Raw genomic sequence first — 23320 nt, forward strand, 5'->3', positions numbered from 1 at the left:
TCCTTGCAAGAATCGTTACTGGAGACGAAACCTGGGTTCATTTCCACCAACTGGAAACGAAGAGAGCGAGCAACGAATGGCGACTTCCTCATCACCAAAACCAAAGAAGTTTCGAACAGAACCATCAGCAGGGAAGGTTATGCTGACCCTCTTTTGGGATGAAAAAGGCGTCATTTTGGAGCATTACATGCCTGGAGGGACCACTGTCACCAGTGCATCATACACAGATCTCCTAAAAAATCATCTGCGGCCTGCAATCAAATCAAAGCGACGTGCATTGCTGTCAGCAGGTATCCTTTTGCAACATGACAATGCAAGGCCCCACACTGCCCGTACAACAGTTGCAACAATCACTATTTTGAGTGTCTTCCTCATCCACCATACTCACCAGACCTTGCCTCAAGTGATTTCCATATGTTTGGACCACTCAAAGACGCAATGGGAGGAAAGAGGTTCCGTTCTGAGGAAGAGGTACGCCACACAGTGCATGAGTGGTTGCGCGGACTACCAAAAGAATTTTTTTCTAAAGGAATTTATGCACTTTGTAAGCGCTGGAGGACTTGCATTGAGCGTGGGGGAGATTACGTTGAAACGTGATACAGCTTTGTACCACTTCTGCACAATAAATAATATTTAAAAACATATTTAAGGTTTTCATTTGACTCACCCTCGTTTCTGCCGTCTTGTTTTTGTAGAAGCTGCAAATAACATTTTGCTCCCTGTTGGCCTATTTTTTCTATGTATACCACTTAATATTATCAAAAGCTTCCTCTAAATCTGCAAATGATATAAATGTAGGTTTGCCGTTCTTAAAGTAGCTTGTAAGATATGTCGTAGTGTCAATACAGCCTCGCGTACTCCTACATTTCTGCAGAATACAAACAGATTTTCTGATTTCCCCCGTGATAGACTTCTTCCAGGTCTTCCATTCTTGGCCGGCCGGGGTGGCCGTGCGGTTCTAGGCGCTACGGCCTGGAACCGCGAGACCGCTACGGTCGCAGGTTCGAATCCTGCCTCGGGCATGGATGTGTGTGATGTCCTTAGGTTAGTTAGGTTTAAGTAGTTCTAAGTTCTAGGGAACTGATGAGCCATTTGAACTATTTTTTTCCATTCTTGTGTAAATAATTCTTGTCAGTAATTCATAACTTATTAAACCAACAATATGGTAATATTTCATTTCTCTAACATCTGTAAATGTTGCAGGAGTGTTGCTTAACGACTTGAAGAGACGCCGACCCGACGATGTGAAACCGAAATAATATATTATTGCCTTACTCACTCTTGAGCACTAGTATTTTCTTACTAATCAACTTGTCTTCGACCATGACGCTATGAGACATTAAGGAACGGAATCATACTACATTTTATCTGTTTCTTTGCTTTTTTTCAGATCAGGAACTATGTCAGGGGCTGAACCTGCTTAGCTTAGCTGCTAGTACAAATTTCCATCAATATGTACACTCAATACTTCGGTAATTCTGCACTTCTGACTAACTACTATTCTCGTACTGTTTTAATTGATGGCATTCTCTCTCTTGTTCTATGGTGAAGTTACTTTGTTATTCCGAAACCAAGCTGTTGTCCATTAGCTGAGAAGCACTATTTTCTTTGAGCTTGACATGATATCAAGTAGAGATACACTGAGGTGACATAAGTTATGCGATAGCGATATGCACATATCCAGATGGCAGTAGTATCATGTACACAAGGTATAAAAGGGCAGTACATTCGCGGAGCTGTCGTTTCAAGTGATTCATGTGAAATTTTGCAAAAACAGACATAATGTCTGCAAGGATACAGCAATCACTTTTTATATAATGTTAATTATAATCCGTCTTGATTGCAAACTGTTTATTCACATAAATCAAGACGGTTTATAGTTAACATTATGGCCGCACGACGACAATTAACAGACTTTGAACAGGGAATGGTAGTTGGAGCTAGACGCATGCGACATTCCATTTCGGAAATCGTTAGGGAATTCAATAATCCGAGATCTGCAGTATCAAGAGTGTGCCGAGAACGCCAAACTTCAAGCACTACATCTTACCACAGGCAAAGCAGTGGCCGATGGCCTTCACTTAACGACAGAGAGCAGCGGCGTTTGCCTAGAGTTTTTAATACTGAAAGACATATAATAATGGGTGAAATAACCGCACAAATCAGTTTGGGACATACGTTAGGAAAGTGCGGCGAAATTTGGCGTTGATGCGCTGCGGTAGTAGACGAACGACGCCAGTAAATTTGCTTGCGGCAGGACATCGACTGCTGCGACTCTCCTGTGCTCATGACCATATTGGCTGGACCCTAGACGTTGACCTGGTCCGATGAATCCCGATTTCAGTTGGTAAGAGCTGACGGTAAGGTTCTAGTGTGGCGCAGACCCCACGGCACCATGGAGACAAATTATCAAGAAGATTCTCTGCAAGCTGGTGAAAAAATGGCTATGAGCACTATGGGACTTAACATCTGTGGTCAACAGTCCCCTAGAACTTAGAACTACGTAAACCTAACTAACCTAAGGACATCACACATATCTATGCCCGAGGCATGATTCGAACCTGCGACCGTAGCAGTCACGCGGTTCCAGACTGGAGCGCCTAGAACCGCACGGCCACACCGGTCGGCCAAGCTGGTGATGGCTCCATAATGGTCTGGGCTGTGTTTCCATGGAGTGAAACGGATCATTGACTGGAAATGGTTGTGTGTTCGGCTACTTGGAGACCATTTGTAACCATTTATGGACTTCATGTTCCCAAATAACAATGGAATTTTTACGGATGAGAGTGCGCTATGTCAGCTGGCACAATTGTTCGCGATTTGTTTGAAGAACATTCTGGACAATTAGAGCGAAAGATTTTGCCACTCATACCACCTCACATGAATTCCATCGGACATTTATGGTGCATAAACGAGAGGTCAGTTCGTGCACAAAATCCTGCAGCGGCAGCACTTTCGCAATTTTGGACTGCTATAGAGGCAGAATGACTCAATATTTCTGCAGGGCACTTCCAGCGACTTGTTGAGCCCTTGCTACGCTCGAGTTTCTCCACTACGCAGTGCAAAATCTGGTCCGACACGACATTAGGACGTTTGCCATGACTTTTGTCAGCTCATTGTCAGTGTAAGATGGCGACAAGTAAATAATTGTCCTAACATCTCTTACTATGGTCTCTTGTCGCAGTTGTCCTTATAACGATTTCCGGTTTCGTTCATTTACCGAAAATCTTCAGATCTGTGAAAACAGATAGAAGACATGCTAAGTTTAATCGTGCGTAACTAATCTGAAAGGCACAAATCGCTTACTGCAGATGGGCAACAAGTCTGAAATGTGTAAATTTCCGCTCTTTGACGATTATGGTTCTGAGAGGAAAAATGCTTTGTCTACCACATTAGAGAAACCTGTTTGCACGATGTTACGGGTCACGCAACGCTGTTAATTTTCTGTTTATTGTAAATAGGGAGCTTGTCTGGACATGATGCTGGTGGCGTGCTATAATTAGGAGCAACGTGAATAAAGAGGAAGGATACCTTACAGTTGATGACGCTATTGAACTTGCAAAATATTCCTTAAAAAGCGATAACGAGTTTCCCACTGTTCAAATTAAGGTGGATTCTTTTATTGACTACTGTTCCTGGTGGCCTACATTCTACAAACTAACCTGCCTGCGTGATGATTCGTATGCTAAACTCCTTCGTAGACATCTTAAAATGGGCCTCACTATTCCGAAACACCACGAGATGACTTTTCTGCTCAAAATGAATATCGCTGGTTTGATGATGGACAATTTGATACGGAAAAAGTCTGTAAAACTTTTAGAACTCTATTGACATTAAATATGCGTATCAGTACTGGCAATAAATAACAATTAAATAGATGAGACAGACAAATCTTTGGTCTGTATCCCTCAAGACAAGCTGCAGCATTGGAAGTGATTCACATCATGGCCGAGAACAACTGCATTCGTGGTGTACGAGTGAAGATAACTGACTAGTGAAACAATGCAAAACGTCAATTTCATTCGGAAATATGAGCAGATAACTTTTATTACAATAAAAGAGGTTTATACGTACAAATCTGTTTTAAAACAAGTAACTTAACTCTAAAATTAATTTGTGAATCCTGTGTACGGCAGAAAGGAAACATGTCGAACACCAACTAAGCCGTTTCCCTCCTACCCGTTTCGTCATACATGACATATACCTACATCAAGGAATGAGAATTATATGTAAGGAAATAAATTGCATTAAACTAATTTAATTCTGTTCTTTGTCTCTAATGTAGAAGCAGTAAATATGGACAAGTTTTCTTTCTGCCATAAGCGGTTCATATATGATTAATAGTGCGGACGATACCAATTCAGTTCTTTGTCTCTAATGTAGAAGCAGTAAATATGGACAAGTTTTCTTTCTGCCGTAAGCGGTTATAAAAAGAGGTATGGAAGAAACTTGTTTCTATAATTAATTTATAAATTAATCATTCATATAAAGCTGTGAGTAGGCAGTTTACGATACTTATCACAATAAAATATAGGAAACGTCTAAGGCGACAAAGGAAATGAAAAATACTCAGATGAGTGCAACACTAATGACATCTGTTATCTTTTACACAGAAGCCGTATCTGTGCTACAGTTTCCTATTCTAGTGGTATTGTTGAGTAACTAAATAGAGAACAATGTAACACTTACCTTAGGCAGTGGCGTGGCCTGGGCCTCAATGTGAATTCCAGTTATCTCTACGACGCTGGGTAGATGCGGACGGGGGTATTCCGTAGCGAAATGGTTGTTGAGGATGAAGAGGCTGAAGTTACGGTTTGTGTCGTACACCGACGGTCCATCTGGTCCAAAATATTCCCTCCGGATGGCCTCCTGGTTCGGCAGTATATCGAAGTACCACGTGTAATAGAACACGAGGTAGAAGTATGTGTTGTAAAGGCGTTGCCAGAAATTCATGTGGTCCGAGTAGCCGACCCAGACGTCTGGCACGTATGCTGGGTTCATTGGGTTTCCCAGGGATAGGTAATTTGGTGCGAAAGCAGACAGCGTAATCATTCCGACCAACGGTGGAGATCCCACTTTGTGGACCAGGCCGTAGAACGCCTGGAACGGCATGAGCTCCATGATGACCAGGTCAAACGTGTGGTTCCCCCTGAAACACATGGCTTCAGTTCATCGACCTGCTAACTTGAAAACTCCGTTTTTGTGACATTTGAATACGAGACAATACAAATAAATATCGCCAACAGCAAACAATTCAATGGTTGGAATGGTCATTTCGGTATATCAGCATGAATATACGAAGATTTCGAAGAATATGAATATGACGTCAAAACAATCAGCAGTACAAACGTTCGCCGCTTGGGAGCCTCTAGTTGTATTCCTCTGCTGGAGCAATTGTGAGTGCATCGGTGGGAACGTAGTTGTTGATCTCTTTACACCGTGCGCTTCTGTGGATGAGAATTTCGAAATGAATGACTTGAAGGAGCAAAGGATCTGTATTAAGTTTTATTTTTAAGTCCCGTAAAACCGCAGGTAGAATCCACCGTAGACTAAGCGAGGCTTTTGGTGAACAAAGCTAGAGCCAAGCAACAACATTTGAATGATTTAAGCAATTTAAAGATGGCTGGAGTTGTGGGTAGTATGAGAAAGATTCCGATCGATCTTCGTAATTCACAGCGTTCGAAGGAGTGCATGAAGTGATCCACGAGACAATCCACTCTCCTTGTGAAGTTGCTGGAATTTCATATCGGATTAGACACGTGGCGACGTTCGTCGGTTTTTGAACGCCGATCAAAGAGGCCATTGGGATCAGGGATGCTCTGAGTTACAAACGATAATTCGAAATGATCCAGATTTTCCGCCCTTGGTCATAACTGCCGTTGAGTCATGAGTCTATGATTATGTCTCTGAAACAATAAAGGAATTATCACAGTGGAAGAAACTCACCGTGGCCCGAAAACGCATAGCCAGGACTATGTGACCTTGCCTAGAAAATAAGCTGGTACTCACACGCTGCTGCGAAAAAAGCTGTTGCAAACGTGCCACGTGTGCAATGCTACCTTACTGAAGCGAGGTGGGAGTGGGCGGGTGGTACATACTGAACACCCTTATAAAAGTAAGACTCCAAAACAATGTACATACACCACATATACGAGGGTGAGTGAAACGAAAACGTTAAATATTTTTTTAAATATTATTTATTGTGCAGAAGTGGTACAAAGCTGTATCACTTTTCAACATAATCTCCCCCACACTCAATGCAAGTCAAATGGCTCTGAGCACTATGGGACTTAACAGCTGAGGTCATCAGTCCCCTAGAACTTAGAACCACTTAAACCTAACTAACCTAAGGACATCACACACATCCATGCCCGAGGCAGGATTCGAACCTACGACCGTAGCGGTCGCGCGGTTCCAGACTGAAGCGCCTAGAACCGCTCGGCCACCAGCGGCCCAATGCAAGTCCTCCAGCGCTTACAAAGTGCATAAATTCCTTTAAAAAAAAATCTTTTGGTAGTCCGCGCAACCACTCATGCACCGCGTGGCGTACCTCTTCAAAAGAACGGAACTTCTTTCCTCCCATTGCGTCTTTGAGTGGTCCAGACATATGGAAATCACTTGGGGCAAGGTCTGGTGAGTATGGTGGATGAGGAAGACACTCGTTTCCGGTTGGTAGAAGTGAACCCAGGTTTCGTCCCCAGTAACGATTCTTGCAAGGAAGCCATCACCTTCTCGTTCAAAGCGCCGAATAAGTTCTTCACAAGCATCAATACGTCGTTCTCTCGTTTCAGGAGTCAGCTGCCGTGGCACCCATCTTGCAGACACCTAGTGAAACTGGGGTACAATGTGGTGTGCTGACCCATGACTAATCTGTAAACAAGTTGCAGTATCATTCAGTGTCAGTTGGCGGTTTTCCTTCACTATGGCTTCAACTGCTGCAATGTTCTGTGGAGTCACAACTCGTTGTGCCTGACCTAGACGAGGAGCGTCTTCCACTGAAGTCACACCATTTGCGAACTTCCTACTCTATTCGTAGACGTGCTGCTGTGACAAACATGCAACACCGTACTGAACCTTCATTCGTCGATGAATTTCAATAGGTTTCACACCTTCACTACGCAAAAACCGAATAACAGAATGCTGTTCTTCCCTGGTGTTAGTCGCAAGTGGGGCGGCCATCTTTATACTGCTACTTCGACGGTATGTGTGCATCTGCACTGTGTTGCCACCTACAGGCCATATGCACGCTGTTTGTAGCTCACTTACCAACTTACAGGATAACGGCCCGAAATTTCGATTTGTTATTGCAAATTTAAGGTTTTCATTTGACTCACCCTCGTATTATGTGATGAAATTCATATACCTTTTTAGATGTTGTTCTAATATTATCTATGCCATAGCATATTATGGGCTCCAAGGAGCCTCCCTTGATTCCGCTTACTTGTCTTGCCAAAAGCCGAGGACCTTCAGGATAACTTTATGTTGGCTACTGCCGTGGACATCCGCTTTCAGTGTAGCAGTTGTCACGTGACTTCAGCAAATGCACACCCTTTGAATAATGCCTAAATGAAGGCAAGAAGGCCGCTGCCGCAATGCTTATATTTCTTTGGCACTCATGGGATTGTGCATTAGGAATTTATTCCCTGTAGTCAGATTGTCGCAGGTAAGTTGTTCTGCGAAGCAAACGGCCTGAGAGATAGGAGAATGAAGAATGAATGCTGCATCATGAACTGCACACTCCAAAATACCAGTATTATTGCCTTGTCCTGTCTTGAATGTTTCTAGTTTTTCGTATGCACTACAGGGTCATGTTAACTGAGGAGCTACTTGATTGGGAAGTAGCGGCTCTGGTCTCGGAAACTGACATACGTCTGGGAGAGCGGTGTGCTGACCACAGTCACTCCATATCCGCAGCCAGTGACGCCTATGAGCTGAGGATGACACGGCGGCCGGTCAGTACCGTTGGGCCTTCATGGCCTGTTCGGGAGGGGTTACACGGTCACGTTGCTGCGAACTTATTCGATATCTGTTCATAACTGTTTTTTTACTATGCTACGGATTATCTTCTACGTACGTAATTACGTTTAGTATTAGCTCCTTGTATAACGATTGTCCTTCACTGCTTCACTGTAGATGCGATTTGTGGCACCCCGTCCGACATGGATGATGAACTACATGCTTCGACACCTGTTTACCATTTTACTTCCCATGTACGTTGTCCGCATGGTCGAACGTATGCATTCACTGATTCATCTTGCAGAAACGCTAATATTCGATTTGCCACTTCTTTCGGACTCTGCGAAATTCCTTGGGTTCCTTTCTGACGAAATTTCAACTTTGGCCTCTGCTGTTGAGAATACAATGCTATGATTGCTTTGTTTATCATTGCTATTGCTCTGCTTTGTGTCAACACCACTAGCACTATAGCACTGTTGTTACTCGTCGACTAAGCAGTTCAGCCACCCTCAGCCTCATACTGTGCCCACCATTGGATACCTCGAATCTCGCCCCCTGTTGCCACTAGCAGACAGTATTGTGGTTGCATGGTAGGCAATATGTGGGTTGTCGAACGCCGTAAACCGTAAATATCATTGGCAATTTGCGACCTCACGCACAAGGGGTTCCCTACCAGAGATGAAAAGATTGTCATAAATTGAGGAATTCGTGGACGGCTCCATCAAACCAGTTAGAAGACTGACGACTCAAAAAAAAAAAAAAAGTAGGGGGAGGGGGAGTTCTTCTATAAAATATCTCAAAATTTTTCCCAATTCCATACTATACACGACGTAAATCTGGGGGAAGCCGTTGGATAATACACTATTGGCCATTAAAATTGCTACATCAAGAAGAAATGCAGATGATAAACGGGTATTCATTGCACAAATATACACTCCTGGAAATGGAAAAAAGAATACATTGACACCGGTGTGTCAGACCCACCATACTTGCTCCGGACACTGCGAGAGGGCTGTACAAGCAATGATCACACGCACGGCACAGCGGACACACCAGGAACCGCGGTGTTGGCCGTCGAATGGCGCTAGCTGCGCAGCATTTGTGCACCGCCGCCGTCAGTGTCAGCCAGTTTGCCGTGGCATACGGAGCTCCATCGCAGTCTTTAACACTGGTAGCATGCCGCGACAGCGTGGACGTGAACCGTATGTGCAGTTGACGGACTTTGAGCGAGGGCGTATAGTGGGCATGCGGGAGGCCGGGTGGACGTACCGCCGAATTGCTCAACATGTGGGGCGTGAGGTCTCCACAGTACATCGATGTTGTCGCCAGTGGTCGGCGGAAGGTGCACGTGCCCGTCGACCTGGGACCGGACCGCAGCGACGCACGGATGCACGCCAAGACCGTAGGGTCCTACGCAGTGCCGTAGGGGACCGCACCGCCACTTCGCAGCAAATTAGGGACACTGTTGCTCCTGGGGTATCGGCGAGGACCATTCGCAACCGACTCCATGAAGCTGGGCTACGGTCCCGCACACCGTTAGGCCGTCTTCCGCTCACGCCCCAACATCGTGCAGCCCGCCTCCAGTGGAGTCGCGACAGGCGTGAATGGAGGGACGAATGGAGACGTGTCGTCTTCAGCGATGAGAGTCGCTTCTGCCTTGGTGCCAATGATGATCGTATGCGTGTTTGGCGCCGTGCAGGTGAGCGCCACAATCAGGCCTGCATACGACCGAGGCACACAGGGCCAACACCCGGCATCATGGTGTGGGGAGCGATCTCCTACACTGGCCGTACACCACTGGTGATCGTCAAGGGGACACTGAATAGTGCACGGTACATCCAAACCGTCATCGAACCCATCGTTCTACCATTCCTAGACCGGCAAGGGAACTTGCTGTTCCAACAGGACAATGCACGTCCGCATGTATCCCGTGCCACCCAACGTGCTCTAGAAGGTGAAAGTCAACTACCCTGGCCAGCAAGATCTCCGGATCTGTCCCCCATTGAGCATGTTTGGGACTGGATGAAGCGTCGTCTCACGCGGTCTGCACGTCCAGCACGAACGCTTGTCCAACTGAGGCGCCAGGTGGAAATGGCATGGCAAGCCGTTCCACAGGACTACATCCAGCATCTCTACGATCGTCTCCATGGGAGAATAGCAGCCTGCATTGCTGCGAAAGGTGGATATACACTGTACTAGTGCCGACATTGTGCATGCTCTGTTGCCTGTGTCTATGTGCCTGTGGTTCTGTCAGTGTGATCATGTGATGTATCTGACCCCAGGAATGTGTCAATAAAGTTTCCCCTTCCTGGGACAATGAATTCACGGTGTTCTTATTTCAATTTCCAGGAGTGTATTATACTAGAACTGACATGTGATTACATTTTCACGCAATTTGGGTGCATAGAACCTGAGAAATCAGTACCCAGAGCAACCACCTCTTTCGCAGGGATCGAATGAAAGGTAGAGCCACGGGTCGTGACACATCTGTAATGTAACGTCCACTGTTCAAAGTGCCGTCATCGCGAACAAGAGGTGACCGAGACGTGTAACCAATGGCACACCATACCATCACGCTGGGTGATACGCCAGTGCGTTCACCCCTATGTCGCCAAACACGGATGCGACCATCATGATGCTGTAAACAGAATCTGGATTCATCCGAAAAAATGACGTTTTGCCATTCGTTCACCCAAGTTCGTCGTTGAGTACACCATCGCACGCGTCCTGTCTGTGATGCAACGTCAAGGTTAACCGCAGCCATGGCCTCCGAGCTGATAGTCCATGCTGCTGCAAACATCGTCGAACTGTTCGTGCAGATGGTTGTTGCCTTGCAAACGCCCCCATCTGTTGACTCAGAGATCGAGACGTGGCTGCACGATCCGTAACGGCCATGCGGATAAGATGCCTGTCATCTCGACTGCTAGTGATACGAGGCCGTTAGGATCCAGCACGGCGTTCCGTATTACCCTCCTGAACCCACCGATTCTATATTCTGCTAACAGTGATTGGATCTCGACCAACGCGAGCAGCAATGTCGCGATATGATAAACCGTAATCGCGATAGGCTACAATCCGACCTTTACCAAAGTCGGAAACGTGATGGTACGCTTTTCTCCTCCTTACACGAGGCATCACAACAACGTTTCAGCAGGCAACGCCGGTCAACTGCTGTTTGTGTATGAGAAATCGGTTGTACGTGTCGCCACCGACGCCAACCTTGTGTGAATGCTCTGAAAAGCTAATCATTTGCATATCACACCATATTCTTCCTGTCGGTTAAATTTCGCGTCTGTAGAACATCTTCGTGGTGTAGCAATTTAAATGGCCAGTCGTGTAGTAGTTCATACTATTTAGTATTCCTTCCTTCTTAGAATATGTTGCTATTTTTGATGATTGTGGACAGTTTCTGATGTGGACACCTACATATATGCAAACCACGGTCAAGTGCATGGCTGAGATTAATTACCGTGAACCATGTATTCAGTTTCTTCCCGTTCCACTCAAGCTAGGAGTGCGGGAAGAATGTTTGCTTAAACGCGTGCCTGCGTGTTGTAATTAGTCTAATCTGGTCTCCGCGGTCGCTGCGAAAGCGATACTTGGGAACCACGTATCGTCACCATTGATTCCGCATTTCATACTGGTTCTTGAAACATTGTCAGGAGGCCTTCGCTGGATAGTTGACGTCTGTCTAGAAACGACTTCCAGTTCCGGTTCTTCGGCTCATCAGTTTCGCTTTACCATGAGTCAGACTATCGTACGCTTCACTTCGTTGTATACTTTCAGTATCCCCACTTCACCTGTTAGTCTTTTTGGGAATGGTCCCCCATCCGTGAGTAATATTTCTGGCGCGTTGCACGATTGTTTTGTAACAAAATCGTTTTGTGAATGATTGCATTTTCCCAAAACTCTGTCAGTGAACCTAAGTCTGTCACATGCCTTACCTTCGACTGAGCCTATGGAAATATTCCATTCCATATCCCTACAAATTGTTATATCCGTGTGTATGTATGGCTTGACTGATTTCAGTTAGTCATTGATGACGTTGTAGTCATGGGATAGTACGTTTTCATACGCAGAATTTTACATCTCTGATCATTTAAAACAAGGCGCCAGTTTGATTGATTCCCCATATAATCATAATTTCGTTAATAAGTGTTGATGTGCTACTGAGTCAAACGCTTTTGAGATAACAAGAAATGCTGCGTCTCCCTAACGGTCCTGATTCAAAGCTTTCATTATGTAATGAGAGAGAAAAATGCGAGCTAGGTTTCTCTTGAAGAAGTACAGTTACACACAATTAGATCGCTGTTTTAGCGATACCGAAACACGCACGCAAAACGCAACGCATATACATCTCGACGGTTGCGGCCGAAATTGTAATACGCTAGCTTTTCCCTTTTGTTGACACACTGCGTTATTTACGTCCAGAATAGCCATTATTGTTAAACTACGACTATTACGATACTAAACCACATTTTGTAATACAATGAAATAGCAGCAGCGAGAATGATTGTTGCATACATACTGTGTTTATATCTTAGAAACTACTCATTAATTATTGTTGACGTTGTCGGTAAATTGACATCATTATCAGCAATTCTGCCTTCGTAAAATCGAAAGAACTTAAAAACGATTTGTCAGTTAGCAGTGAACTTACAACGTAATAATTATTCTACAAAGAACAAATTCCGGCACCTCTCGTTGCAAGAATCCAAACTCAACCCTAGCAGACACAGCTCAAATGGTAGATGAAGAGGCCAGCAAATGTCAAGTCTTAATCTCACTAAGAGGCATCTTACGCAGTTTGAAACAAACAAGAAAGAATGACCTTTTATAGCAGAAGAAGACATTAATGGTCATACAGTGAAAGGGGTACAGTGTGTAAAATTCTATGGTGTCCAATTGCACAACAAGTCGAAATGGAGCCAACACGTGGTCAAAATAATTATGAAGGTCAGCTCACCGTGTTATGCTGTAGAAGCATTTCACACTGCCTAGAATTTAACACAAAATTGGTGCCTTACGTCGTATGTTTTCAGTTCCTATTGTCTTAGGGAATTGTATACTGGAGCAGTGTACCTAAAGTAAATAAAGTGTTTGTTCAGCAGTAGCGAACAGTAACAATATTGTGTAAAGCAGATAATCGTACATCTTGCAGATGACTTATTAAGGATCTTGGAATTCTACAGTCACTCTCAAATACATTTACTTCTCAATGGGTTTTGTTGCCGATAATAAAATCTATTTTCAACTGGACTCTGATATTCACAGTCACAGCTGATTTATTACTGATCATCCAGGACATTATGATCACCTACCTAATAGCCGAAATGCACACCTTTGGCACGGATGACAGCGGCGACGGGGCGTGGCATGGAAGCAATGAGGCTTTGGAAAGTCGCTAGAGGGAGTTGGCACCACATCTGCACACACAAGTCACCTGATTCGAGTTAATTCCGGGAAGAAGTGTGGTGAGCTCTGACTCTATATTCAATCAGATCCCAGATGTGTTTGATTGGGTTTAGATTTGGCGAACTGGGGGGCCAGAACATCAATTGGAACTCGCCACTCTGTTCATCGAACCATTCCATGACACTCTTGGGCTTGTGATATGGCGCATAATTTTGTTGAAACATGCTACTGCCGTCGGGAATCATGATATTACTGAAGGGGTGTAAGTGGTTCAAATGGCTCTGAGCACTATGGGACTTAACATCTATGGTCGTCAGTCCCCTAGAACTTAGAACTACTTAAACCTAACTAACCTAAGGACATCACACAACACCCAGTCATCACGAGGTAGAGAAAATCCCTGACCCCGCCGGGAATCGTACCTGGGAATTCGGGCGCGGGAAGCGAGAACGCTACCGCACGACCACGAGCTGCGGACACAAGGGTGTAAGTGGTCTGCAACCAATGTACGATACTCCTTGGTCGTCATGGGGCCTTGCAGTAGCTCCACTGGACGCATGGATGCCCGCGTGAATGTTTCCCAGAGTATTATGGAGCTTCCGCCAGCCTGCCTCCTTCCCACACTACATATGTCAAGGAGCTCTTACCCTGAAAGACAACGGATTCATTCCCTCCCATGGGCATGATGAAGGAGTTGGGACCCATTAGACCGTACAACGCTCTGCCATTGCGCCTATAAATGGTTCAAATGGCTCTGAGCACTATGGGACATAACATCTGTGGTCATCAGTCCCCTAGAACTTAGAACCACTGAAACCTAACTAACCTAAGGACATCACACACATCCATGCCCGAGGCAGGATTCGAACCTGCGACCGTAGCAGTCGCGCGGTTCCGGACTGAGCGCCTAGAACCGCTAGACCACCGCGGCCGGCCATTGCGCCTATAACCAGTGCCGATAGTCACGTGCTCATTTCAGTCGTAGTTGCCGATGTCGTGGTGTTAACTTCGGAACATGCATGGAGGCCCATAGTTAGCAGTGTTCGGTGCACTGTGTGTTCAGGCAGACTTGCACTTTGCACAGAATTAAAGTCTGACGTTAGTTCCGTCTCTGTTCCCCGCCTGTCGTGTCTTACTAGTCTGACCATCCGAAGACCCCAGCATCCATCATGAGAGGTGGCCGCCCAACCCCGTCTGGACATAGTTTATCCTTTGTATCGCCACCTGTTGAAAACACTCACCCCAGCACTCCTCGAACACCCGACAAGCCGTGCAGTTTCCGAAATGCTCGTGCCGAGCCTTCGGGCCCGTCACAATCCGCCCTCGGTCAAACTCAGATGGATCGCTCGCCTTCCCCATTCTACACCCGCACAGCACGCTCACTGATGCTACATGTACCGTGTGTCTGTCTGAATAGCAGTCATTCCTGCTATCTTCTGGACGTGTTTATATCGATAGAAGGTCGGTTGTCATAATGTTCTGGATGATCCGTGCATGTGACGATGTTACGAAATGATGTAAACACTGAATATGGTAATTACTAAGTTGTAACGATGTAAAGCCTTTGTTTTATGATCATCGTTCAATTTCACTGGCTACGAACGACGAAAAGCTGTTTTTTTTTATTACGTCATGTATGGATGTTGTCATTTTAAGATAGATTTTAATGATGTGTGAAGCCGTAATAGCACTGATCAATAATGTTTTATGATTTGAAGAAGGATATTCTGTTAGCCGAAGCTACTAATCAATCTAAATGAAGAAAATTTCTTGTGCTATCTTGACTTCATGGGTGTTCAATCCCTGTTGTACATAAATTTACAACAGATCGCATGTCTTCTGGTTGACAATGTCTACAAGCTAAATAATTCTGAGAGTGAGATTTTCACTCTGCAGCGGAGTGTGCGCTGATATGAAACTTCCTGGCAGATTAAAACTGTGTGCCGGACCGAGACTCGAACTCGGGACCTGTGCCTTTGGGGGGGGGGGGGGGGGGGCAAGCGCTCTACCAACTGAGTTACCCAAGCACGACGCACGCCCCGTCCTCACAGCTTAACTTCCGCCAGTACCTCGTCTCCTACCTTCCATACTTTCCAGAAGCTCTCCTGCTAACCATGCAGGACTAGCACTCCTGAAAGAAAGGATAATTTTTAAATAATTTCGATTTCGACTTGCTTCACTGTCTAGGGTTCAGAATGGAGTTATGTACTATCATGGTAAGATACTGAATAAGATCGCCTCAACATAAAGCAAGAATATCGGAGTCCCTACCAGTTCAAAAGAAAATTAAAACATATTTCACTATCCAGTCTTTCTACAGATTATCTCAGTATCTGGATTCAAGGACAGAAAATTGCTGTGTGCTCAGTAGCAGTGTTTCTTATAAAACTGTATGAAAAGTGATAATCTACGGAGAGTGTTGTACCTTACAATACTTTTCAGATATTCACCTGTAGCCATCGCCGTAACAGAAGTTTAATATAATTTTTTATTTCACTTTGAAATGACAGTATTCAATTTATGTTTCCAGAAGTCGTTTTTTGAAATTAAAAAAAAAAATACCTCAGAAACTCTAGAAACTTCAGAAGACAAAATGAAAACAATGGAGTAACAGGAAGGAGGAGATTTAGGAACAGCTGAATGCTTAGGAAGTAACTGTGAGACAGTGTGAAATGAAATTTAATGTCAACAAATGTGACATCTTGGTTACAGTTAGAAATAAAGGTAGACCAACTAGCGGAATAAGGATTGGAGGTGGACAATTGAACTAGGTGGAAAGTATCAGGTACTTGGAAGTGTGATAGAGGAAAGTAGAAGAAATGGGAAAGAAATCAGCCGGCCGCGGTGGTCTCGCTGTTCTAGGCGCGCAGTCCGGAACCGTGCGACTGCTGCGGTCGCAGGTTCGAATCCTGCCTCGGGTATGGATGTGTGTGATGTCCTTAGGTTAGTTAGGTTTAAGTAGTTCTAAGTTCTAGGGGACTGATGACCATAGTGCTCAGAGCCATTTGAACCATTTGAAAGAGATCGGTGAACGTGGCAGACAGGCAGAAGCATTCCTACGAAGTGGTAGGAGCATCTTACTTTTCATAAGTTTGGAACAAAGATCTCCCACAAAAAAGCAAAGAACTAATATAAAGAAGTTACTACATCCCAATGTCGACAGATGCATCTGGAAAAGGGTAATGAAAAAAGGAGATATAAGCAGATTACATACATGTGAAATGAAGTTCCTCAGAAGTAGGATAGGAGTAAAAAGGAGAAATAGGATGAGGAATAAAAGAGTAAGAGACATAGTGAAAGAGGAATTCTTGCAGAGCGAGATGGAGCCATCAAGACTGATATGGTATGGGCACTTAAAGTCAATGAAAATCAAGAGGATGCCCAAGAAGATACATGAAATGGAGATGCGAAAAAAACGACCATGAGGCATACCAAGGAATAGATGGCTGAAAGGTGTGGAGGAGTGTGTTCAAAAAAGAGGTAACGATTGCACCAGAGTGAAGCAGAAAGATAGTGGGAAAACAGGATTAGATGACGAGACTTATGCTCCAAAGAGATCCGTACCAGGGTTGGAAGCTGTTTGATGATGATGATGATAATGACTCCAGAAAAGTAAAGTTGTTTTAAATGTGAAAAAATGTTTCAAGGTTCAACATAGTCGTGTAAATAGGAAAACATACACTGAGGTCTCAAAAGTCACAGGGTAGCGATACGCGCATATAAAATGACGGTAGATCGCATACACAGGGTATAAAAGGGCAGTTCAGTGGCGGAGCTCTCATTTGTTCTCAGCTGATTCATGTGAAAAGGTTTACGACGTGATTATGGCACCACGACGGGAATTAACAGACTTTGAACTCGGAATGTTAGTTGGAGCTACACGCATGGGACATTCCATTTTGTAAATCGTTAGGCAATTCAATATTCTTAGATCCACTGTGTCAAGAGTGTGCCCAGAACGCCAGATTTGATGCATTACCTGTCACTACGGACATTTCGGTGGCCGACACTGTTCACTTAATGACCGAGAGCAGTGGTACACTACTGGCCATTAAAATTGCTACCCCAAGAAGAAATGCAGATGATAAACGGGTATTCATTGGACAAATATACTATACTAGAACTGACATGTGATTACATTTTCACGCAATTTGGGTGCATAGATCCTGAGAAATCAGTACCCAGAACAACCACCTCTGGCCGTAATAACGGCCTTGATACGCCTGAGCATTGATTCAGTGCTTGGATGGCGTGTACAGGTACAGCTGTCGATGCAGCTTCAACACGATACCACATGGTGAGAGATCTGGAGAATGTGGTGGCCAGGGCAGCAGTCGAACATTTTCTGTATCCAGAAAGGCCCGTATAGGACCTGCAACATGCGGTCGTGCATTATCCTGCTGTAATGTAGGGTTTCGTAGGGATCGAATGAAGGGTAGATCCACGGGTCGTAACACATCTTAAATGTAACGTCCACAGTTCAAACTGCTGTCAATGCGAACAAGAAGTGACCGAGACGTGTAACCAATGGCACCACATACCATCACACCGGATGATACGCCAGTCTGGCGATGACGAATACACGCTTCCAATGTGCGTTCACCGCGATGTCGCCAAACACGGATGCGACCATAATGACGATGTAAACAGAACCTGGATTCATCCGAAAAAAATTAAGTTTTGCCATTCGTGCAGCCAGGTTCGTCGTTGAGTACACCATCGCACGCGCTCCTGTCTGTGATGCAACGTCAAGGGTAACTGCAGCCACGGTCTCCGAGCTGTTAGTCCATGCTGCTGCAAACGTCGTCGAACTGTTCGTGCAGATGGTTGTTGTCTTGCAAACGTCCCCATCTGTTGACTCAGGGATCGAGACGTGGCTGCACGATCCGTTGCAGCCATGCGGATAAGATGCCTGTCATCTCGACTGCTAGTGATACGAGGCCGTTGGGATCCAGCAAGGCGTTCCGTATTACCTTCCTCAACCCACCTATTCCATATTCTGCTAACAGTCATTGGATCTCGACCAACGCGAGCAGCATTGTCGCGATACGATAAACCGCAATCGCGATAGGCTACAACCCGACCTTTATCAAAGTCGGAAACGTGATGGTATGCATTTCTCCTCCTTACAGGAGGCGTCACAACAACGTTTCACCAGGCAACGCCGGTCAACTGCTGTTTCTGTATGAGAAATGGGTTGGAAACTTTCTTCATGTCAGCACGTTGTAGGTGTCGCCACCGGCGCCAACCTTGTGTGAATGCTCTGAAAAGCTAATCATTTGCATATCACAGCATCTTCCTCCTGTCGGTTAAATTTCGCTTTGTAGCACGTCATCTTCTTGGTGTAGCAATTTTAATGGCCAGTAGTGTATTTGGTTAGAGTTGCAACATTGCTTAAATTCAGTGTGGGATGTACGATGAACGTATCCCTTAGGGCAGTGCGGTGAAATTTGTCTTTAATGGGGTATGGTAGCAGACGACCGACGCGAGTGCCTTTTCTGAAAATACTACATCGTCTGCAGCGCCTCTCCGGCGCTCGTGAATACATCGGTTGAACCCTACAAGACTGGAAATCTTTGGCCTGGTCAGATGAGTTCCGATTTCAGTTGGTAAGAGCTGATGGTAAGGTTCGATTGTGGCGTAAACCCCACGAAACCGTGGACCCAAATTGTCAACAAGGCACTGTGCTATCTGCTGATGGCTCATGATGGCTGTGTTTATGTGGAATGGACTTGGTCGTCTGGTCCATCTGAACCGATCACTGACTGTAAATAATTAGATTCGGCTACTTGGAGACCATTTGCAGCGACTCATAGATTACTTGTTCCGAAACTTGTCACCAGGCAAACAATTGGTCGCGATTGGTATGAAGAATATTCCGGACAATTCTTCCAACATGAATGACATAGAACATTTATGAGACGTAATCTAGGGGTCAGTTCGGGCATAAAATCGTGCATCGGCAACACTTGCGCAATTATGGACGCCTATAGAGGTGGCATGGCTTGATATTTCTGTAGGGGACTTGCACGACTTGTTAAGTCCATGAGACGCCGAGTTGCTGCACTAAAGGGGGCAAAATAAGATTCGTCTTGATGTTATCAGGTATCCCATGACTTTCGTCACCCCAGTGTATTCCATTCAAATTTATAAGTTCTGGGCCGGTCGGGGTGGCAGAGCGGTTCTAGGCGCCTCAGTCTGTAACCGCGCGACCGCTACGGCCTGCCTCGGGCATGGATGTGTGTGATATCCTAGGTTAGTTAGGTTTAAGTATTCTAAGTTCTAGGGGACTGATAACCTCAGATGTTAAGTCCCATAGTGCTCAGAGCCATTTGATTTGAACCGTAGCAGCCCCGGCAGTCAGTGAACTCCTCACGACGATGGCGGAGATGGCTATTTTATTGGAATTGACGCGGCTGGAAAACCGAGAACATTTGATTCAGTACAGCCTATAAACTGTTCTCCAAGATTTCCCAGGAAAGTTTCGAATCACATCTAAAAGAGGTAAAAGATCAGGAAAAGTGGGATTTATGAAGAAACGATCTGTCACTGATCATATATTTGTGTTAAAAGAAACAGTATCAAAATATTTGGAATACAGATAAACAGTGGAACCATTATAAGTTCTGGAATCGAGATAATCTTGTCAATGGTGTATTCAACAGTCTGTGTGTTACATTATTAATCTATTCACGCCAACATTGAATAAGTAAAATCAAATTAAGAAAAATTATCATCAAAAACCATTTACAAGATGAAAACATTTTGAAACCGAAGGTATCGGTAAGTAACACAAGTTTGGCCCGCCCTGTTGGCCGCGCGGTCTGACGCACGTCTTTCCGGGCGGGAAGGAGCGCCGGTCCCCGGCACGAATCCGCCTGCGGATTAGTAACGAGGTCCGATTATCCGTCCAGTCTGTGGATGGCTTTTAGGTGGTTTCCCATCTGCCTCGGCAACTGCGGGCTGGTTCCCCTTATTCCGCCTCAGCTACACTATGTCGGCGATTGCTGCGCAAACAAGTTCTACACGTACGCGTACACGACCATTACTCTACCACGCAAACATAGGGGTTACACTCGTCTGGTGTGAGACGTTCCCTGGGGGGTCCACCGGGGGCCGAACCGCAGAATAGCCCTGGGTTCGGTGTGGGTCGGTGGAGGGGTGGACTGCGGTAGTCGTTGTGGGGTTGCGGACCACTGCGGCTGGGGCGCGGACGGAGCCAGTCCGTCGCTTCTAGGTCCCCAGTTAACATAACATAACATAACACACATTCTATTTTAAAGTCAGGGAAAATTCTTAAGGCGTTAAAGAAGCAGTTCATTTGAAATTATCTCGTATTCCGTGGTATAAGTCTTCTTCCGTTTCAAGATACGAAATGTTGCACGACCGACAAAGTTGCGCTTAACCGTCCACACGTTATGTAACGTTAAAAAGATACAACATATTACTCACACGGTAAAAGTCTGTAACTAAAGAATTAAAAATAGCCTCCAAATAGATTTAATATATTATACAGCAATTACGTATGTAGACCTCACAATATTTATAAACGGTGCGTAAAACACTATTATGTGGGCAATATATCGTGGCAGATGGCAGGGACCGCAAACAAACGAGAACTTAAGGCTAACCCAAGGGAGAGGAGTGGTGAGGGTGAATAAGCCCCGCCTCCCTCACGAAGGGCTACCATCCTACGTCCGTGTTGTGTGATTCCACGAAAGCAGACCTGACCGTCATTAGGGATCAGTGATTCCTTTTGTTGTGGTGAGAGTCGCATAGAAATTCGTTTAAGAACCAGGCTTAGTATCATCACTCACTTTAAAATAAGAAAATAAAACAAGCAATCCATAACGCAAAGTAAATTGGAGGACTCACAGAATTTGGTAGTGGCTACAGCGCAATTGTTTGCTGTGGTTGGCAGTGGTAGTTCAGGACCGACCTCTACGGGTATCTTATGCAACCATACTTCGAACCACTCCCCGCCTAAAACCGCCGCGATATGGTCTTTGCATAATACCTCGTGTATCACAACAGAAAAAACGGTAGAAGAACTAGAAACTGCTTATGGTGGTCTCTAGTACGCTATACAACATGTGATTCTGTAAACGGTTTCTAGACCGAAACTTCGACTGGAAAATATTACATGTTCCTAGGTGTACTATCGTTCTGGTAGAACACTCTGCCCTACTACGAATAGGACGCAGTATTAAAAGAATTAAAAATACTTTCCTTGAATAATTTGATTGTAATCAAGTAAATATTTTAAAAAAAATAGTTTTTAATTTCAATTGAATGAACCAATAAACAAGACCACTTCAGCTGCATGATAAACCCTTATCTCTGATCCAACTAGTTTCGCAGCGTCAGAGCCACGGCTTCACGGATAAAGATTTATTTCATAATCTATCCCAAGTGATAACTTTAGATAACCCAGTTGCGATACAACTGTTTAACCGTCAAGAGATCGGTAGCCCAATTTAAAACAGAATATAGTACAGGGAACATCATCCCAATACAGGAAAACTAAGGCTTGACATCGGTGTGACAACATGAGGTCCGCAGTGACCAATTAGTTCGTTTAGGCCTTAGTTTTCCGGTATCGAGATGATTTTCCCTGCATTCGCTCTGTTTTAAATTGGACCTCTTGACGATTAAACAGTTTTATCGCAAAAGGACAAAGAATGTTGGGTCATCTACAACTTACCGTTTGGAATAAATTATGAAATAAATCTGTATCCCTGAAGATGTGGCTCTAACGCTGCGAAACTAGTTTGATCAGAAATAAAGATTTAGCATATAGCTGAAGCAGTCTTATTCGTCATGACTCAGTTACAAAATTTTCTGGAGTGCACGAGTTGGTTTAAAAGCTACTGTGTTCACTGATGTCGACCCTAAACATGTATATACGAGGGTTGGAACTTTAATAGTGGCAACTATTTATTTACAGCCGTTACAAAATATATTTGTCTTTCAAAGTTTTACTGACCTTCAAAGTAGTCACCAGCATTGTGTATAACCCGTTGCCAGCGATGTGGAAGTCGTAGGACACTCTTAGCAGTGCCAGTTGTGTTGACTGTTCGAGCGGCGCGGTCTATTACGCGACAAATTTGTAGCAGCTCTGAAGCGAATGCCGTGAAGTGTTTCCTTCATTACAGCAATCGAGTTGAAGTCACGAGGGCTTACCTCGGGGGAGTTCAGTAGGTGGTATAGCACTTAGCAGCCCTATCAGTCAAACAAATCAGTAACAGCTTGCACTGTAGGTGCTTGAGCATTATCCTGCAAAATGATGGTCAGGTCCTGCAGAAAGTGGCATCACTTCTGTCTCTAAGCTGGTCGTAGGTTGTGTTCCAAAAATGAACAGCATGGAGACAGAAGTGATGACACTTTCTGCAGGACCTGACCATCATTTTGCAGGACAATGCTCAAGCACGTACAGTGCAAGCTGTTACTGATTTGTTTGACTGATGGGGCAGCTAAGTGCTATACCACCTACTATACTCCATTGAATTAAGCCCTCGTGAGTTCAACTCGATTTCTAAACTGAAGGAAACACTTCATGGCGTTCGATTCAGAACTGCTACAAATTCGTCCGGCAATAGACCGAGCCGCTCGAACTGTCAACACAACTGGCACTGCTAAGAGTATCCTACGACTTCCACATCGCTGGCAACGGGTTATACACAACGCTGGTGACTATTTGAAGGTCAATAAAACTTTGAAACACGTCTCTATTTTGTATGAGCTGTAAATAAATAGTTGCCACTATTAAAGTTCCAACCATCGTATGTCATGTAAATTGACTTGTGCCACATCATTTCGATAAAACAATGTTTCAGTTGCTCTATGGTACTTGTAACTAACTAACTGACTAAACGTCTACTAACAGCAAATACAGTAGCTCTAAGCTGTAGTAAAACTAGAGGGCTAGCTTTCTTTACCCAGAATATCA

At 44.7% G+C, this 23320-nt stretch overlaps 1 protein-coding gene across 1 annotated transcript in view; it reads right to left on the reverse strand.

Moving 5' to 3' along the window:
• The window catches only part of LOC126234743 (UDP-glycosyltransferase UGT5-like), a 136745-nt gene that overhangs the window by 58263 nt on the left and 55162 nt on the right, over nt 1-23320 (reverse strand). Inside the window, exon 4 of the mRNA XM_049943489.1 lies at nt 4690-5149. Coding sequence (XP_049799446.1) covers nt 4690-5149 — 460 coding nt within the window. The remainder of the gene's footprint in view (nt 1-4689; nt 5150-23320) is intronic.

Source organism: Schistocerca nitens, chromosome 2 (genome assembly GCF_023898315.1).
Source record: "Schistocerca nitens isolate TAMUIC-IGC-003100 chromosome 2, iqSchNite1.1, whole genome shotgun sequence".
Lineage (NCBI taxonomy): Eukaryota > Metazoa > Arthropoda > Insecta > Orthoptera > Acrididae > Schistocerca > Schistocerca nitens.